The following is a 20,004-nucleotide window of genomic DNA, read 5'->3' on the forward strand; positions in this document are numbered from 1 at the left end:
TAAACACATGTACCAAACGGACCATAATTTTATTTCCTTATATACACTTTTATAAGCATTCAAGTGAAATGATATATACGTATTCGATATATATATAATCATTCTCTTGAATAGAGATAACCGTAATAGAATATGTATAAGAGGGTGGTTAGATATATCCGATACATATTAGGATTTATCCATTCAAATAAGGATAGAAATGCACATCAACATATTTAAAATCTTGATCACATTAATCAAACGGCAAAGATTAAGTGTAGTTGATGAGAAGCAATGTGACTTAGTCGTACACTAGAATTAATGTTTTGGTGCCTTGACTTTAGCATAATTATTTATATTTTTATATAGGTTTTTTTTTAGAAGAATATTATATAGTTTTTTTTTATACTATAATAGTCCACTATAAACGTTGTTATTTAATTTTTTTAAATAAAAAGATATATATATTTTGGGAGAAGAGAAGAAGATATACACAACAGTGTATTGGAGGGAATGGGTGAGCGGTTAACTTAAGTCTTTCAAGTTGTGTTTGTAGTAGTGGTAGCTTGACGAAGAAGAAGAAGAAGAGTGCGCAGGTTAAGCGAATCTCATTTGTTCTTATTGTGCGCACGTTAAGACCCAGTTTAAAAAAAAAAAAAAAAAAAAATTAGCGAAAACAATAAGGCTTTAGAGATAGAGAGATTGAGATTGGTATTGATGATCGATGTCGAAAATGAAGCATATACTGAGAAAGCTTCACATCGGTGGTGGTGGAATCAATGACCATCACAGACTCGCCTCGTCCGAGTCGATTCGTCCTTCTCCGACTTTGAGTCCCACTCCGAGTCAAAGCCCGAGCGCTTCCGAGTCTTCCTCCGCGCATGGCGGGGGAGGAATGGGGAGAATTGGTGCCGTTGAGTCTGCGTCGTCGTCGGTAGGTGATCGGACGGTTACCGATGGCGGTGGTGTTGTTGCTGCTGAGGTGGATTTCAATCTGTTGGAGGAGGAGTTTCAGGTACAGTTAGCCCTAGCGATTAGCGCTTCCGATCCCGATTCGCGTGAGGATCCCGAGACCGCTCAGATCGACGCCGCGAAGCGGATTAGTCTCGGTGGCTCCGCTTCTATTTCCGATAATCAGGCCCTCGTGAAGTTTCTCTCGCCTCGATATTGGGTACGGTACCTATCAATTTCGAATCTTTATCGTTCTTTTTTGCAAATTGTGTGTGAATTTGAGCGAATTAGGTTTTTTTCTTCAAGTTTCATTCTTGTTTGGATCTATTTGTGTTTAAGATTGAATCATCATTTCCCTAATTGTACCAAACTATGTGTAATATTGTAGGCATTTTTGTCAAAATTGCGTTTTAGGTTTTATTGCTTTGGTGGTGCATTGGTTTTGGAATTTCATATAGGGTTGGTGAATTGAGGATCTATTTGTGTATGATTAGCTGGTTTTGGATTGTGATTCCAAAACATTGAAGAGTGAGGGCGAGGCGTGGTATTCTTTGATTGGAAAATCTCATTTGCATAGCGATTTTTTTATGTTGTGTGGGTTTCTGAGTCTTGATTCTAATGCACTGCATAGGAATTGGTGGATATCGTCGTTTGCATTGATAATTTACTTTATTTTGCATATGTTAATTGAAGTTGTAGGTTAATTTCACGTTGCCTCATGTTTCATATTCAGGAAAAGATTGGTTATGGTAACTGAAGCTTTTTTCTCAATGGGCTCGTTGTTTGCTTTTTTCTAAACTTTGGTCGCTGAGAAGTTGAGGTTGAGTTTCGCATTGACGTGGCTTCTTCATTATAAATACGCTTGTCTTTTGCACCTATTTCAGTGGAGTTCTTGCCTTATAGGAACTTGGATTGTGAAAATCTTAGTCAAATATCAATGTCTTGTCTTGACTTTCCCATGTGATTGGATGGTTCATTTTCAATATTGTTTTTGATAAGTAGGGAGAGGTTTTTACTAAATTTTTATATCTATTGCATTGCAGAGCTATAATGTTGTAAATTATCATGAAAAAGTGATGGATGGATTTTATGATGTATATGGCATTACCTCAAATTTGGACACACAAGGGACGATGCCGTTGTTGGTGGATCTTCAAGCAATAAACATTTCAGATAATGTTGACTACGAAGTTATTTTAATAAACCGCTTGGTTGATCTTGAACTTCAAAAGCTTGAGAAGACAGCATATGCCATATCCCTGGAGTGTCAAGTTTCTAAACATGGTCTGATTTTAAGTGGCCTAATTCAGAAAATTGCTGATCTTGTTGTTGATAGAATGGGTGGTCCGGTTGCTGATGCTGATCAAATGTTGAGAAAGTGGAACATGAGAAGTTATGAGTTGCGGAATTCTCTTAACACTATTATTCTTCCCCTTGGACGTCTTGATATTGGACTTTCCCGCCACAGGGCCTTGCTATTTAAGGTTAAACATCAAGGACTTAACTTTTATTTTTTTAATGAATTCATGGACTTACCTTATATTTACTGAATTATGAATAAAATATTTGCACCTGTTAACTAACCTTAGGCTCTTGATTGCTTAATTTTTATCAAAATTTCCTTCTTCTTTTATTTGGAAAATGCTCCCTGTTTTGTTACTATATGTTTTTTTAAGATCATAGAATGTGTCTCATCTTCTGGGAAAGAATTTTGGCAAGAAGTTATTTATTTGATGCTTGTGGTGCCAGGTACTAGCTGATAGGATTAATCTTCCATGTATGCTGGTTACTATTTGTCTTTTTAAGATTATAGAATGTGTCTCATCTTCTGGGAAAGAATTTTGGCAAGAAGTTATTTATTTTATGCTTGTGGTGCCAGGTACTAGCTGATAGGATTAATCTTCCATGTATGCTGGTCAAAGGAAGCTACTACACTGGCACTGATGATGGAGCTGTGAACTTCATCAAAATTGATGATGGAAGGTGATAACCTCCAGTCATGATGTTTCAATTCTTCAAATATAAAATTTTCTGAGGATTAAGATAAAGTTTTTTTTTTTGTGTGTGTTTGTGTGTGAGTGTGTGTGTTGTGGGCACTTTAAATTGGTATCACATATGTTATGCATGTTTTGTTTTTTGTTATTTTGTTTTTGTTATAGTAGTTAAACCCATAACGCTGTGTCAAACTTGAACAAGAGTGACTGTGTAAGGTGCAGGTAAAATCTTTAGGGTGGTTTTGGGGGGGTTGTACCTGGGACAAGGGATTAAGCCCATGTTCATTGGGGTGGGGGTGGCAGAGGGCTTACAGGCGTGTGACTGCTACTCTCTATTTTGTACCCAATTGTGCTTTAGGGTCAAAACAGAAAAAAAAAGGGGGTAAATGAAGCAGCATATGCATCCAAATACAAGCTAACATCTAGATTTTGGATAGTAGCTGCACACCTTTTAGGATGGTCCCTTCAAAATTACTATTGACATTACTTCTTTGATACATGCTGCTGCTGTTTCTCATACAGTACAAAGCACCAATAAATATTTCTGGCAAAGTTACATTCATCTGCCAGTTGTATATTTTTACTGCAGTGATTCGGGTTCAGATTTTTGACTCTTCTTAAGTTGTTCGATTTGAACTTTTGATTTCAAAAGGTGTATGCTCTATGTTTTCCATTTTGCTCCTACCAATTCAGGCATATATGCTGCCTAACTAAAGAAAATACAACAAGCTTTAAGATGTTAGGGAACAGTTTGTCAGTATGTAATTAATTTTCTGATTCAATGCAGTGAATATATTATTGATCTCATGGGTGCTCCTGGCGCCCTAATTCCTGCTGAAGTACCGAGCAGTCATCTTCCAAATCCAGGCTTTGCTGTAAGGAGCTTTGCAGATGTCATAGGAACACCCAAAGATATATGTTCAATGAATGATGAAGGAATTAGAACACTAGCTGTACCACCTGATCTTGATAGAGTTTTCAAAGATGGCAGTTCAAAGTCAGATGAAGCTTCTGTTGAAGGCTTCCAAACAAAAGAAAACCAAAGTGAGGGATTTGAACACCAGTTTGAGAAGCTTCTTCCATCACCGCATAAATCATGTGAAAGCTTATCTGGAAAATATGGAAAAGCATCGTGTGCACAGAAAAAGAAAGTTAAGGATGTCTCAAAGTATGTAATCAGTGCAGCAAAGAACCCAGAATTTGCGCAGAAACTACATGCTGTTCTGTTAGAGAGTGGTGCATCTCCTCCTCCAGATTTGTTTTTGGACATAAATTCACATGATCTGGGTGAGCAGAAAGTGCTTGAACATATTGATATGACAATTGGTAAAAATGTAGATAATAATCCTTATAAGGTTTTGTCAAGCCATGAGCTGGAGCCTTTGAACAATGTTAATTGTGATGGGAAACAAAAACTGTCTGCAGAGAGGTTAGCCAATCAAAATAAAGAATTGGAGACAAATACCATTCTATCCTACTCTGAATTTACGTCTGAGGGATATGTGCTTGTTGGTACTGGAACTAATGAAAAATTCCAGACCGATGCTACAGGTGTAAATATGGTTACTCCTAATCCGTTTCAAATGGATGCAAGAGCTTTGAATGAGGAACGCATTCTTGAATCATTTTTGGAAACTGCAGCCCCATTCAGTGACAATACTGATAAATGCTGCTTTCAGGATAAGATTGGAGGATTTTCTAATGACATTGATTTGGGAAATGAATCTGCTGCGAAATTAATTGAAAAGGCCAACAGTGGTACCTGTGTTGATGCTAATAGTGAGGGTATTAACCCAGTGCTTGGGGGGGTTCCAGTATGGGATTTTCCTTGGGAGGATATACGAAATGGTGAACGAATTGGTATTGGTAAGATTTTATTCCATCTGAATTATTCAGTTTAATAGAGGAGAAAAAAAGTTGAATTGGTAATTTAGATGATGAATTATCATGGTAGACCTGGAGTTTTGGAATAATAAAAAAATATCATGCTTTCTCACTTTTTCCATGAAGACATGTTACTGTTACGTGTGTGTGTGTGTGTGTGTGTGTGTGTTTCCTCCATTTTCATTGGTAGTGAAGTTATCTTGATTCTTTTTCTCCTGAATAATTAAAACTTGGCCTTTGACAAATTCATGAATCTTTTTGGACACTGCAGCTGAATCTTGCAAAAGACAACGTAACATTGCACCATCGAGTGATGATAAACAGTGTTTTCAGGATAATATTGGAGGATTATTTAATGACATTGAATCAGGCGAAGAATCTGCAATAAAAATGGCCAACAGTTGTCTCCGCATTGCGTGTAGCGAGGGTATTAACCCAGTGCTCAGGGAGGTTGCAGAATGGGAAATTCCATGGGAGGATCTACGGATTGGTGAACGAATTGGTATTGGTAAGATTTTCTTTATCTTAATTTGTTCTATTTCATAGAAGGAAAAAGACAGTGAATTGTTAATTTAGACAATGTATTATCATGTTAGACATTACATTTTGGAAGAAGCCTTGAGGGCATTTATGTGTAGGTTTATATATGATCTTTTTCATTTTAGTTGTTACTGATGTTGACCTAATGTTTTTATTCTTTAGCTGATTTTTTTCCCTGAATAATTAAAATGCATCCTTTTACAAACTTTTTGGTTAGAGGACCAATTTTAGGATACTTCTCTCTCTCTCTCTCTTGCGCACTTGTTAGGATTTGAACCAAAGACCTACCCAACCAGTTGAGCCAAATCACCATTGCGATAAAAGGACATAACTGTTTCTGTTTAAAGCTAGTCTCTGATTAATGATACCAAACTCAGCTTTATTTTTTTTTGATAAATAACGTAAGAATATTATTAATAATAGAAAAATTGCCAAACCGAGTACATTGGGGATGTACTATGGGGGCACAAATCAAGAAACAAAAGAACAACGGTCAAGAAAAGTAGAAAAAGAAGAACAAGAAAACTGGGAAAAATTTGGAACCTGCTTATACTTGTATGGTACAAAATTCAGTCCACCCAAAGCATATTGGGAAGGTTCCAATATTCTTCTTAATTCAATCCCGAAAGTTCTCCATCCTCCTTGTGACTTACCGGCAGGAATAATAATAGTTCTTCGCCCCTACCTTAAGCTCTGTCACAGATAAGAACTGTCCAAACGAGTTGGACCCCCGTTGCAAAGTGTAAGCGGTATCGCCATCCCCGAACGTGAAAAATTGCTTCGGATTAACCCCTATCACGGTGTGTTCCAAACTCCTCATCACCCAAAGCGCTGCACTCTTACCCATGAAAACCGATTGCATGTAATATTTGCCTCGCTCAAAAATCTTAAGGGAATAAAAGTTCCCTCCTTCCTCCACCACCAACTGAAATAACTTAGATTCAATAAAAAAACTTCTAAATCCACCCATACTAAACCAAGAAAACAACACAACACAGGATTTATGACTAATTCAAGGTAGCCGGGCCTGCATAGCATTACTAATTCAAGGGAAAAAAATTAGAGAGAGAGAGAGAGAGAGAGCCCAAGAAATCCTTTTCTGTCTTCATCAGAAAGAAAGGAACACCAATTTGTCTCATTACAAACCTGCTCTCCAGACAAACAAGTAAAGCCTAACAATGGGTGAAAAAAAAAGGAAAAGAAACATTGTGCTGGAGAAAGCTAGCAATGAATGTAGTGTTGGTGTATGAACTTGCTATAATGCTAGTGCATGACTTGTCTACAGCGAATCACTGACCCTCTATGATAAAGCAGCGAATCACTGACCAAACTCAGCTTTATGCAATATGTGGAGCAGTCCACATGGGAATGTTGGATGTAATCAAAACCAGTGGCTGAGAGGGTGTTGCTTCTGCCTTAAGATCTTCTCTGGCTGCTTATTGCTCTCTTGGTCAAAACAATTAACTACTTTTGAACTCTCCAAGTGAAAGTTCAAATCCTAGTCCTAGACAAAAATTGATACATGTGTATGCTTTAAACAAACTGCAACTAAAATGGTGGAAGTGCCATCTTAACCTATAAGTTAGTTTTACATCAATTATTTATCAAAAAGTTAGTGTTAAATTAATTGCTTTAGATCTCTCACAGATCTGGTTGTATTTCTAATAGATGTCTCATCTCTCTCTCTCTCTCTCTCCCCCCTTGAACCCTTGAACCCTTGACCACACCCCCAATTTTTGAAGGGCTAGGAAGTGCGATTTGAGTTAGAGCTCATTGGAAAACTAAACAACTGGATGATAATCATATTATCAACCTTGTAGAGTAGGGAAGATATCTCATAGTTCTATGATAATTATATTGTTACAAGAATTATGTATTAAAAAAAGGTACTAACTTCTAGTTGGTTTAGTCCATTGTTTCCTCTAAAATACTTTCAGATTTTTTGCAACCTTGCTTATTGTGAGCTTATCTCAAATTTGGGCCTGTAATAAGTTAGCCAGGCCAAGCTGAGCTCGAGCTTGATGACATTAAGCCAAGCTTGAGTCTGCTTATTGACGCTCAGTTTGAACTAAAGTCGAGCCTGTGTGTCCATTGCTTAAGCCACTTGAGGACAGTGGGGAAAATGGGAATAGAAGTAAAGGGGGAAATTGGTGTTGAGAGGTCCCTAGAGCAATTGAAATCCTTATTGCTTTGTTCCTTGTTCAAGTGGTATTGGGCTTGGAACTTCACTCATTGTATTTCTATTTCCATATTTGAGTTTCATAGTTCTCTTAGCTTGTCTGTTTGATTCCTTGTAACTTATAAGTTTCTTTGTGTTCATCATCGTGAGCTTGAAGTAACTCTCTTTTCAATAAAGCTTCATGAATCGCTTGTTAAAGAAAACAATTAGCTTTAACATTTATAATCAACAAAAGAAGGAAATAAGTTTGGAAAGATGTATGGATTATTGCTACCAATCCTTTGGCCTTCTGTCCACTAGTATGTAGTTGCCTCCCTAAAGAGAACCTATAGGAGTAAGCACCTAAGGTTGTCTGGAGTCAACACTAGACCATTGGGATAATTTCAAGAGAAATTTTGTTCTTCAAAATAATCCTCTCTTTAGGAGAAAATTATATAGACTATTAAACAATAATTCAAACTGACATAGGAAACCATATTCTAATTGACTTAGAAAACCTAATTCCAAATGATTTTGGGAAATTCCAATTATTGAATTACAAATATAACCTTGACTCTAATAAAATAAAATATTAATAACATAATTAACTACTTGAGCCTAAAGTAAAATACAGTTGACCAATAAAAACACAATTGACCCCAAAATCAAATAAGACTAAATTAAAATAAATCTTTCCTTGTGCTTCCTGCATCAGCATGTTAAACTTGTCAATGTTTTGCTATATTCTATTTTTATATTATCAGTTCAGGAGCACTAACCTGTACTTCTGTTTGATAATACTCCCACATGATGTGCTTTGCAGGTTCATATGGTGAGGTTTATCGTGCAGATTGGAATGGCACTGTGAGTTGTACTTTTAACACATTGATTATCCATCTATTTTTTTTGTCTGCAGTTACCTTTAGGACTTATAAAAATGCATAAAATCTATTCTTTCTAAACAAGTTTTGATGACCACAAAGTGGTAAAATTAGCAACAATTGTATGAGTGCTTTTGAACTTTTTATGACTAACATTAGTAGTTTCTTTTTTTCGCCAATCAGAGGATCGTCAGATTCAATGTTTCATACGTTAATTCAATAGTGGTAATCAATGCAGCAATTCTATCAAAATCTTCTGATTGCTTCAACAGCTTTGCGAAAGAAATAATTTCAATAGTTTTTTTCTTTTTGAAATTAAAACTCATTCCCAATGTACTCGGGTTGGCTGTTTTTCATTTTTTAATAAAATTTTCGTTACTTATCAAAAAAAAAAGAAAAAAAGAAAAAAGAAGAAGAAGAAGAAATTAAAACTCATTCTGTCAACCAAAAAAAAAAAAAAAAACTCCTATTCTGTCAATTGGTCATGTTAAAGGACTTTTTATGGTGACCCTGGAATATGAATTTGACTGATCCATTTTAACCGTTTTAAGACATTTTATTTGTTCTTCTTGACATTATACGAAATGTTTTTTCAGGAAGTTGCTGTCAAGAAGTTTCTAGACCAAGATTTCTCTGGTGATTCATTGGTTCAGTTTAAAAGTGAAGTAAGTGGAATATATTTAAATTACATTATATATTGTTGTTTCACTATAAGCCAAATATCTAATAGAATTAATTTTCTTTTTATTACTGAAGACAATTCCTCTTGGTTGCCTCATGCAGGTTGAAATCATGTTAAGACTGAGACATCCTAATGTTGTCCTTTTCATGGGAGCAGTTACTCGATCCCCACATTTCTCAATACTGACAGAGTTTCTTCCCAGGTTAATTCTTTTCTGTACTCCATTTGTTATATTGGTGTTAATTAGTACCATATTTTTAGTTGATCTACCTGCATATCCAATTTACCATGTTTACTTGACTTCCATAAAATTCCTTGAGGGTGTTATTCTTTTCTTTTGTGTCCCCATTGAGAGTGTTATTTGTGTCATTTTTCGAGTTTATCTGTCTTTATTTTAAGTGGCAATAAGTATATCATCATAGAGATTTTTTAGGTCATGTAATTGTAAGTTTCTACCGAGAAACTATGTAACAAAACAAGGAATTTTGTTGTACTATATTGTCTTGTCCCTCAAGCTCTCTTGGTATGCAGGGGGAGTTTGTATAGATTACTGCATCGTCCCAATCCTCCAATTGATGAAAAGAGGCGAATGCGGATGGCTCTCGATGTGGTATAAGTTGGATTGTCTCTCTTTCTGGTGTATTTGGTTTACTTCTTTTTTCTTGAGCAAACTGCCTGATTTTTTGCAGGCCAAGGGAATGAATTACTTGCACACAAGCCATCCTCCCATTGTGCATCGTGATCTTAAGTCTCCAAATCTTCTTGTTGATAAAAATTGGGTTGTTAAGGTCTGCTCAATCCAAGTTCTGGCACTTAAGAGCTTTTCCCTGATTGTATTTGTTGTTACTTTTATTAAATAGAAGAACTGCCATATTGTTTGGTGAGAGCCATCAATTGAATCTTCTCCAATTTTTGGTTTCTGTCTCAGGTTTGTGATTTTGGTTTGTCACGCACTAAGCACCACACGTTTCTGTCTTCTCAGTCTACCGCTGGAACGGTAATAATTAAGTGTGCATAACCAAAATGATTCTATGTTGATGTCCCATTTGTGGCCTTTCTTTCATCTTTTTACCTTGTTGCTTAGTAAAAATATGTGTTGATAAAAGCTGCTGTGATACTGCAGCCTGAATGGATGGCACCCGAAGTTCTAAGGAATGAACGTGCCAATGAGAAGTAAGTTAATATGCTTGTGCTTGTAATCTGCCTAATTGCTGTAGCCTGGCAGGTCCATTTTGGAAAATTTTCAATGCCATAGATGCCTGGCATAATCAGGTTTTCTTGTTTGCAGGTGTGATGTATATAGCTTTGGTATCATATTGTGGGAGTTATCTACTTTACGTATCCCTTGGAAAGGGTTGAACCCAATGCAGGTTGTTGGAGCTGTTGGATTCCAGAATAGGCGTCTTGAAATTCCAGAAGAGGTTGATCCAGTAGTAGCACAGATAATATGTGATTGCTGGCAAACGTAAGATTTAGACTTTGTTATCCTTATTGACACTTGGGACTGCACTTATTATGGTTATTAGGCAATTATATAAAATCAATTTAGATGTCCGTCCTAATGAAATATTGAAGAGAAATTCTAAAATCCATGCAACATTTTTTGTTTTTCATCAATTATGCATAGTATGGACAAAAATACAGAAGTGACAATATATATATATATATATGTGTATGTATGTATGTATGTATGTAGGTATGGTCATGAAACTACTCATTTGTGGCGGAGGGTCATAGCCATGAAATATGGGGAAGGGACAGGGGGGTAGAGTACTAGAGTTTGTAGAAGGGCTTATGGTTGTGGTTTAGGGCGAAGTATTAGTGAAGGTTGGGAAAAGTTTCCTAAGCATTTGTCCTTTGTGGTGGGGGATGGTTCTTGTATTCTTTTTTGGCATGATAAGTTGATTGGGGACAATTCTCGTAAAACTCTTTATCCACAGTTATTTGCGTGCGCAGCCAATAAGGAAGCTTGTATTTCAGAAGTGTTAAGTCCTCCATTTGGAGATAATGATAGAGTTTGGAGTTTGAGATTTTATAGGAAAGTTAATGATTGGGAATTAGTGGCTTCCTACTCCCTTCTTCATTTCATTAAAACTCGGAGTCCTAGGGGTGGAGGTAGTGACAGACTTTGTTGGCATCTCAATGGCAGTGGGAAGTTTGATGTTCAGTCTTTCTATCATAAGATTTGAAATGTACCTCTTTCTACTTTCCCTTGGAAGGGCATTTGGAAAGTAAAGGTTCCAAAAAGGGTGGCATTCTTTATGTGGACTGCAACTCACGGTCAAATTCTAACTTTGGATAACCTTATGCTCCGTGGTCGCACTTTGGCGAATTGTTGTTGTTTGTGTTGTTGTAATGAGGAATCTGTGGATCACTAGCTGATTTTTTGTCCGGTAGTTCATTCTTTGTGGATGGATATGCTTTGGTTATTTGGGATTGATTGGGTTATGCCAAGTTTTGTTGCAAACTTATTTTTTGGTTGGTATCATTGGCTAGGGAAACATAATTCTGACATTTGGAATTTGGTTCCGGATTGTTTAATGTGGACTATTTGGGCTGAACGGAATTGGTGTTCTTTTGAGGATACTGGAAAATCTTTGGCTCAGTTGTTAGATGATGCCATTGGACCCTTTATGATTGGTCTCGGTGTTGGGGTCTCTCGGATTGCTCTACACTTATGGATTTTCTTTTATCTCTTAGAATAGTTTAGTGTCAGTCTGTTTGTTTTTTATTTCTGTTCCCCGCTTAGAATAGTTTAGTGTCAGTCTGTTTTTTATTTCTGTTCCCCTTTGTTCGCTACTGTGAACCTTATGTATTTTTCATGCTTTTCCTTTTTCATTAATATTTTTTCTTACCTATCAAAAAAAAGAAAAAAAAAAGTATTTAAAAAGATCAAATTATGATATTAAACCCCATAATCTTGAGACATAAGGTCAATTAAAAAAGTTATACCATGTTCTTGTTGTAGTAAATAGCAATTATTAATTTCAAGAATACATAGATGTGCTTTGTGATGGAATACTGGGTTGCAGTGATATCCTGCTTATCAACTTTAATCCATTTAAGTATGTTTACTTTTTTGCAGGGACCCAGATCTACGGCCCTCTTTCTCACAGCTTATGTCCAGTCTTCGCCATCTTCAGCATCTAGTTGTACCTACAAATCGATTGACACAGTGACCAGTTCAACACCATTGTAATAATAGTTGTTCTCCAGCTCAAAGAGCTGGAGGAGCTGAGGTTTTTTTCTTTTTATGCAAAGAAACTTGAGAGAATGCTGGATTGGGAAGTGTTAGGTTCATTCAAAGTGGGAGCTCAGCACAACCCATTCAGAACAATTTGGTGGTCCTCCTAACCGAACAGCTGCAAAAGTGCAGTGGAGGATACCAATGAAGTTAGTTGTGTAAGTAGGTAGAATCATTCTAAATGTAAGAATGTCCCAGGTGGGAAAAAAAGAAAAAGGGGGGGAGGGGGTTGAGAAAGAAAGGAAAAAAAGAAAAAAAGAACAAAAAAAAATAATTTTATCAAGTTCTTTATCTGTGGAGATCATGTTTGGTGAATTGTATACATTTGATCTCTGCAGTATATTGTGAAAAAGAAAGATAAAAATAGGAAAAGAAATTATTTGCATAAGATGTGTTATTATATTCTGCATATTAGTTCTGTATTAAAGCTTGATTTTTGGAATGAAAAAAAGACCATCTCATAAGTTACACGTCGTAGATAAAAAAAAAGATATTTATAGTAACTATGGCTGCTCCTAACCTCAATCTGGATGAAAACCTCACTTTGCTGCTTGCAATAATTCAGGGACAAATAATTTTTTTTTTCCTCTATCTGAGGTGGTTGTAATAATCAAGCATTGTAAGACCGCCTGAATAATTAGTTGATTACTTGGCTGTTAAACCTTTTTTTTTTTTTTTTTTAATTTTATACTAATAACCATGGGTGTATGAGTCTCTTTGAGGTAGTCTTTTAATACCATACTCACATCAGGGTAATTACAAGAAAGTTTTGTTTTGGGATGATTTATTAAAGTGTCTGCTAAAAGACTTAAACTGAGGACATTAGATGAACCTGAAAACTACTAGATTAACTCAATGGGTAACTTAGTTGTTTCTACTTGCTACACATAGATATTTTCTCTTTAAAAGTTCTTGTCAAATTCTGGACCACTACTTGGGCATATTGTCCTCTCTCTAATCACTCATTTACTTGCAACCTTGGTATATTCCTACATCTCATTACGGCGCTTGATTCTCATCTTAGTTACACTACTAATCAGTCCAAAAAATCATAACCCATCAAGCAAAATAGACCTGACTTGTCACGACACCCTCCCGCTAATAAATAAATAAACACTAATATTTATTATTATTAACTTTTAGTAAAATAACTAAAAATAACCTTTATTTGGATAAAGCAGGCGACCAACAATATTTAGCAACAGAAAAAGTTCTCGAAAGACATGGCCACCCAATTAACCCTCTTCTTTCCCTCCAAACCCAGCAAATATCCACCCATCTTCCCAATTCCAAACCCCAAACTCTACCACCATCACCGATACCATTACAACTACAAAACCCAAATTCCCAAAATACCCTTTTCCTCATCATCCTTCAGAAATGGAAGCAATACTCCACAACCAGAAACAGATTGCCCTGTTCCACTAGAACAGCAACCCATAAATGAGTACCAAAACCTCTCCACCTCCTTCCCATTCTCATGGGCCTCAGGTGACATTGCTCAATACAGCTCCAGGTTGTTCATCACAGGCACTTCTTTTGCTCTCTTTATTGGCCTCCCTGTGGCCTGGCTTGGCACTGTGGGTCCAGATTCTGAGCCATTGAAGAGGGTTTTATGTGCTTTTTCAAGTGGGGTTTTTGTGCTGACTCTCGCCGTCTTGAGAATGTATCTGGGTTGGGCTTATGTGGGCAATCGATTGCTTAGTGCCACTGTTGAATGTATATATATAAATGCTCTGTTTTCTATGTTATCTAACTTCACTTGGTTGGTTGATGAGAAAGTTGAGGAAAGCAAACAACTTGAATATCTGATTTTTTTTTTTCTCCTCAAAATCTAAATTACAATTTTTAAGTTAGACTAATATTGTAAACTATATGACGAAAACTAGAATTCATCCAAACTTAAAAAGGTTATAATTTGGATTTTAAGTTTGACCCTTTTTTCTAATCTATGTTCTCTTGGTTTTTAAGAATTCTAACTTCTTCAACTAAGAATTTGGTTTTTAGTTTCTCTTACTTCATTTTCTTAGCAACCAACCAGAGCTAAACACTTGTGTGGAGGTTTAGGTGATTGATGGAGTAGTTTTTTCCCTCTCTTTTTTGCAGATGAAGAGACAGGATGGTATGATGGTCAGGTACATGAATTATATTTTGTTTTGTCTTTAATTCAATATAGTTTGTGCTTCCCTACCTTATTTTTCATTTCTAAGGAATGTGAAGAATATTTTGGAAAGCTGAATTTTCAAATGTCTTTCTTTGTATCATTTTTTTCTTCCAAATGGAACTACTTTACCTGAAGTAAGTTGGATAATAATTGCATATGTTGTTGCTTGCGTGGAGATCAACGAAAATTTGAATGTTTCGTAAAATTTTAGCTTCTTACTTTCTCTTAGACCTTTTCTACCAACCTTAAGAAAATGATCTTGCTCATGAGACACTACTAACTAATAAGCATCATATGTAAACGTTTAATACGTAAGGTGACAGTCCCTTGACTTCTCACTCAAGGGAATTGCAATAAAATTTGATATCTGTTTGGCATTTGGGCAGTCTGGAATTCAGAAAATTATGGAGACAAGGTTGTGATGTTGTTGTAAGCTTATTGGTAGCCACAGAATTTATGGAGAAATTTGGTATTGTGTGGAAAATTTTCAAGAATGAATATTAAGTAAAAGATAAAAGCAATGGTTTCTAAGTATCAATTTTCATTTCAAACTGTTAATTATATACCAAGGATTTGGTGGATGGCTTTTGTTAACAATGTTTTTATAGTTCATAAAGAAAATCTTTTTTTGTTCAATAGTTCATAATGCAAATCTAGTGCATATTTCCTGTGTCATTTGTTTTTTATATGATTCATTGATTCCTGCATTTTTTTACATTTTCTTATGTTTCCTAGCACTACAGATGAAAATTCATTGATTCCTAGCCTGAATTGAATTTCTTCAACAGGTATGGGTTAAAACTGCTGAAGTTTTGGCACGTGACAGGCTCCTTGGTTCATTTTCTGTAAGTTAGTTATATTTTACAGACTTGGTGTAATTATAATGATCTTTGACTGTTTGATGCTGGAGGCTCTTGTTTATTATGAATCAAGGAACATAAATGATTTTTTTAAGGATGCTTTGCTATTAACTTCAAGGAAAGATGACTTAAATTTCAATGCATATTTTAAGGAAAAGATATGAAAGTGACCATTTGTATTGTCATTCAACCTTCAAAATGGCCTATGAGCGCTCTTGGTTTTTGTGTTCTCTAAACCTCTTGGTTGATACTTATACAGCAGGATACTTGTTTAAAAAAGGAATCTTGGCAGTGCTTTATGGCATGTAATATTGTCATCTAAGTCATGCAGAATTGTTCTCATGAGTAAAAGCCGTTAACGAGAGTTATGGTGACATAGTTTCTATATGGACTGTCTATGTATTCCCCTTTTGCCTACTCTTCAGCTAATTAGGCAGCACAGAGAAAATGGGAGAGTTTTCTATGACTTCAAGAGTTTTTGGAAGTCGGCAAAATGTGCTTTTGTGTCCAACGTATGGTTCATTAATTTGCCTTTTCAATTCATGCCATTTCATAACTACTCATGGTGATACAAAATGTCTATAATAGTCAACATCAGGACATTGAACTATGAACTACAGACTTGCAAGTGTTGAAAGTCCATTTTTTCCCCCTCTTGGAGGTGCTTCCTTTTGCACTTGTTAGAATTGTTATTGGGAGACTGAGAGTGATAGATAAGTAAGAAAATTAACGTAGGGCTATGTCCACAATAGAAAGCTCTTAACTTAACGTCTACAACTTTGTTAATAGTTTATCACATTTACCATATTTAGTATGTGTTGGTATCCTTGATTGAGACTAAAATCAAGGACAATTAAGGATATCCTAAGTAAACTATAGGCTCTATATATATGGACACTATTGTATAGCTTATTGGTAACCATAAAACTATAGTAACCCATAATATTACAAAACCATGGTCTACAATATTTATAGTAATATCCTAATATAGCAATAAATTTCATCTTTGGGTAAATTAAAACTCATGTGGGTGCTATATCTTCTACAACAGGTCAAACCTGTGCTGAGCAGATTAAAGTTCACTCTTGTGAGTCTTGCTGCATCACTGTTTGTATGTGTTCTTCTCCTCATTAACATTGATGGTGGCCAAAAGGTAGAAGCCAGTGGTAGAGTAATACCTGGTGTTTACAATGATGAGTCTGCAAGATCATTTGAGCCAGATGCATTTTGCGGTGAACCTGGTCTTCCCTAATTCATGAAGCAGCTTTCAGTTCTATAGTAATGTATCTTATTCAGTGTAAAGGCAGAATCATATCATTAATTTTTCTTCTGTACAGTTTTTCATATGGATTTTTTTTTGGATATAGTTAGAAATATATACTTTCATATGCTGCTGACCTTGCTGTTCGAACTCCTCCTCTAATAAACCCCTAAGCACTTCGTGCATGGGGGTACCATGTCACCTACAAGGGCAGGTGGTATCAAGTGTAACATTTTAAGAGAGCCTAATGTGTAATTTTAAGAACTTTATCATTTGAATTCACATAGCTTGAATGCATCCTCTTGTAAATGTGGTTTACGTTATTATGACTTTGACGTGGTTTAGATTATTTACATGTAATCTGACATACAACTATTCATGTATTTGAGGTTTAAAATGTGTAAGTAGTGAAACTCATGATAGACGTTTATGGTCTCTCTTTGAAAAAAGTAAGAGAAAAGTCTTGTTTCAAACAAAACTTTTAAAAAAATAAGCGAAGAAAGGTTGATAAACCAAAAAGGATAGATTGATAGAATAATATTTGTTAGTACAAAGTTTTTGTGTACATAATGATAATCTATCTTCAACATTCTTGTCAAATTACAGTGTTATATGCTTCAATTTGATCTCTTAAAATGAAGTATAAATGATAGGAGAGATGGGCCAAACAGAGTAGGATCTGCTTTGCTTGGCACCAAACCAAGGCCTGCTATACTAGGTACCACATCAGTATCTTTTTTGCTCAGCATGCTAGTTATATTGCTTAGATCCACCACATCTGGGGCCTAGGGTACTATTTGAAAGTTTCAGATATTTAGACCCCATTTGCCACATGGGCAAGAAGCAAATAATGCCCACATGTTAAATGTGGATTGAGCCAATGAAGAACAACACCTGGACCACTTGCATGTGATTACAAACCATTAATAATCATTCATTAATGTGATCCACCTATAGGGACAATTCATAGAAAATGACTGAGGCGATCATCTTCTACCAAAAAAAAAAAAAAAAAAAAAAAAAGGCGATCATCTTAAATATGGATAAACCCAAAAGAAAAAGTTAATATGTCTTGAGTGAATAATTATTTTACTAAAAAAAGAGAGAAATCTAACTTAAGCTGTAGAATAACAATGGTTAGACATAACACTGTTGTTCTAAACCTTCACCTTTTCAGTTTTGCATGTCTTCAAGAATTTGAACTTGCAATCAACTAAATCATCCATAAATATGATTTTTGTACACAATTTAACATAATAATTAGACATATTAGTTCAGTTCTTAATTTGGCTCGATGATAAGAAATTAGAATATCCGATTCCAAACAATATATCTAAATTAAACGGACATGAGTTCATAAATACTTTAGTTATTATCAAGTTATGATTCAACTCACCTAAAGTAACACTTATATTTTTATTATTATCTATATCATAAAATAGAATACAAATTCCTTGTCACACTATTCCACTTTATATTCTACCAAATTTCAGTATGTTATATGTCTGATCTGGGAACTTATTTATTATTAAGGCATTAGTAACTCAACAAAAGAGAAACTATTAGCCCATCTTATAGATTCTGCCTCATTTACCTCGTGTCTATCTTGTGAAGAAGTTGTTGTTGAAGTTGAAGGTGATTCGCAGGGATGCATCCAAGTCATTCCAAACAAGAAGCTAGATGTTCACTAGAGAGTTACTAATGTTTTAGAAGAATCCATCGCTCTTGCAAAGTTTGTTCCCATTTTCTCCTTTTGTTGGATTCCTAGAATAGTAGAATAGGATTGTCCACTCTTTAGCAAAATGGTCCCTCAATGCTAGATTTGTAGGTTCTTTTGACTTGTGTAATGGAGGCTTAGTTCTTCTTTGTGTTGTTCTCCTGTTTTTGTCTTTTCGAATCAAATTTTCAGTTCGTCAAAAAAAAGAAAAAGAAGAAAAAAGAGAAACTATCAGCCATGCTCGAGCGGATAAGATCGATGTTGACTGTTAGAAAAAGAAGTAAAGGTCAAAAAAAAAAAAAGAAGCAAATTAAAAAGCTAGAATACATACAAATGTTTTAGAAGAATCCATCGCTCTTGCAAAGTTTGTTCCCATTTTCTCCTTTTGTTGGATTCCTAGAATAGTAGAATAGGATTGTCCACTCTTTAGCAAAATGGTCCCTCAATGCTAGATTTGTAGGTTCTTTTGACTTGTGTAATGGAGGCTTAGTTCTTCTTTGTGTTGTTCTCCTGTTTTTGTCTTTTCGAATCAAATTTTCAGTTCGTCAAAAAAAAGAAAAAGAAGAAAAAAGAGAAACTATCAGCCATGCTCGAGCGGATAAGATCGATGTTGACTGTTAGAAAAAGAAGTAAAGGTCAAAAAAAAAAAAAGAAGCAAATTAAAAAGCTAGAATACATACATGATACATGCATCTGCATTGCACTTTACCTGACGCCACCACTCACCTCAGACTTCACACGGTTTTTTTAAACAGTTAGCTAGACTTACATCAAAGACTTCATGAGCGGCTCATGGTTTACCTTCACAATTTTCCCGTGGTTTAGATGATCTGATTCCCATAATCTAAGTTTTCATTAAATACACATTTTTGTAGGTGTAAGAAGCATCAGCCCAGTTAAAGATGTCTAAAATAGATATACAGTGTAAATTTTATACATTTTGAGCAAAAAATCACCCACATCAGTGAGTGTAAAAAGGGGCAAAATCATGTATATATTTTCACGAGTAAATATACATGGGTACTGTAGCTCGTGTATTTATTATTTTAATAATTTTCATTCGCCCCAAATTTTCTCTCTCTTCTCTGATGCACAACTACCTTAGAAACACATTTTCTTTTTCTCAGATGCATACAAACACAAACACACCCACATACAAACACATCCACAAAAACAGACCCACGCACAAACAAACCCACACAGACAAACCAACGGAGAGATAGATCGGTGCTTGTGGTGCTTGGTTCGTGGATCGGCAAGTGAAGACACGATCTGGGTCGCCGGACCTTGGTTCTGGGTCTTTGGAGCTTGGTTCGTTGGTCACCGAAGCTTGGTTTATGGATCGGCGGGTGAGACACGATCTGGGTCGCCGTGAAGCTCGGTTTGTGGGTCATCGGAGCTCGGTTCGTGGGTCGCCGTGAAGCTCGGTTCGTGGATCGCCGTGAAGCTCGGTTCGTGGGTCGTCGTGAACTTCGGTTCGTGGGTCGCCATGAACCAATAAGTCACTGGGTTTTCTTCGTGGGTCGCTGGGTTTTTGTTTTTGAGAAATAATGAGAGAAGGCAGAAGAGAGAAGGTAGAAGAGAGAGAGAGCTGTTCAGGAAAAATGAAAAGAGAGAGAGAGATAACGCGCGTATATTAAGAGTCAGTTGAGGGAAATAATAAAAAAATGAGAGGAATGAATATTTTAT

At 35.8% G+C, this 20,004-nt stretch overlaps 2 protein-coding genes across 3 annotated transcripts; both read left to right on the forward strand.

Moving 5' to 3' along the window:
- The first annotated feature begins 439 nt into the window (after positions 1-439).
- On the forward strand, positions 440-12,701 carry LOC112000525 (serine/threonine-protein kinase EDR1). Of its 2 annotated transcripts, XM_065762591.1 has the most exons (15): positions 440-1,150; positions 1,974-2,414; positions 2,810-2,913; positions 3,712-4,790; positions 5,080-5,316; positions 8,330-8,370; positions 8,571-8,612; positions 8,984-9,052; positions 9,171-9,271; positions 9,601-9,679; positions 9,759-9,857; positions 9,998-10,066; positions 10,193-10,242; positions 10,358-10,534; positions 12,155-12,701. In XM_065762591.1, the coding sequence occupies exons 1-15, from the start codon at positions 704-706 to the stop codon at positions 12,246-12,248; spliced, it is 3,129 nt and encodes a 1,042-aa protein (XP_065618663.1). In that variant the 5' UTR covers positions 440-703; the 3' UTR covers positions 12,249-12,701. The 2 variants fall into 2 exon arrangements, with proteins under 2 accessions (XP_065618663.1, XP_065618664.1); XM_065762592.1 differs by lacking the exon at positions 8,571-8,612 and having other exon boundaries at positions 441-1,150.
- Positions 12,702-13,475: 774 nt separating this feature from the next.
- LOC112000514 (uncharacterized protein ycf36) lies at positions 13,476-16,921 on the forward strand. Its single transcript, XM_024032654.2, has 4 exons — positions 13,476-14,032; positions 14,420-14,448; positions 15,266-15,322; positions 16,389-16,921. Exons 1-4 carry the CDS (start codon positions 13,537-13,539, stop codon positions 16,587-16,589), a joined length of 783 nt encoding a protein of 260 aa, XP_023888422.1. The 5' UTR covers positions 13,476-13,536; the 3' UTR covers positions 16,590-16,921.
- Positions 16,922-20,004: the final 3,083 nt, after the last annotated feature.

The sequence above is a fragment of the Quercus suber genome, unplaced genomic scaffold (assembly GCF_002906115.3).
Source record: "Quercus suber isolate HL8 unplaced genomic scaffold, Cork oak 2.0 scaffold_465, whole genome shotgun sequence".
NCBI classification, from domain to species: domain Eukaryota; kingdom Viridiplantae; phylum Streptophyta; class Magnoliopsida; order Fagales; family Fagaceae; genus Quercus; species Quercus suber.

Coding starts and splice junctions, on each gene's coding strand:
- LOC112000514 (XM_024032654.2), top strand. CDS start 13,537: ATGGCCACCCAATTAACCCTCTTCTTTCCCTCCAAACCCAGCAAATAT. Junction 14,449..15,265: donor CAGGATGGTATGATGGTCAG/GTACATGAATTA, acceptor TTTCTTCAACAG/GTATGGGTTAAAACTGCTGA. Junction 15,323..16,388: donor GGCTCCTTGGTTCATTTTCT/GTAAGTTAGTTA, acceptor CTTCTACAACAG/GTCAAACCTGTGCTGAGCAG.
- LOC112000525 (XM_065762591.1), top strand. CDS start 704: ATGTCGAAAATGAAGCATATACTGAGAAAGCTTCACATCGGTGGTGGT. Junction 1,151..1,973: donor TTCTCTCGCCTCGATATTGG/GTACGGTACCTA, acceptor ATTGCATTGCAG/AGCTATAATGTTGTAAATTA. Junction 8,371..8,570: donor GTGCAGATTGGAATGGCACT/GTGAGTTGTACT, acceptor TTCGCCAATCAG/AGGATCGTCAGATTCAATGT.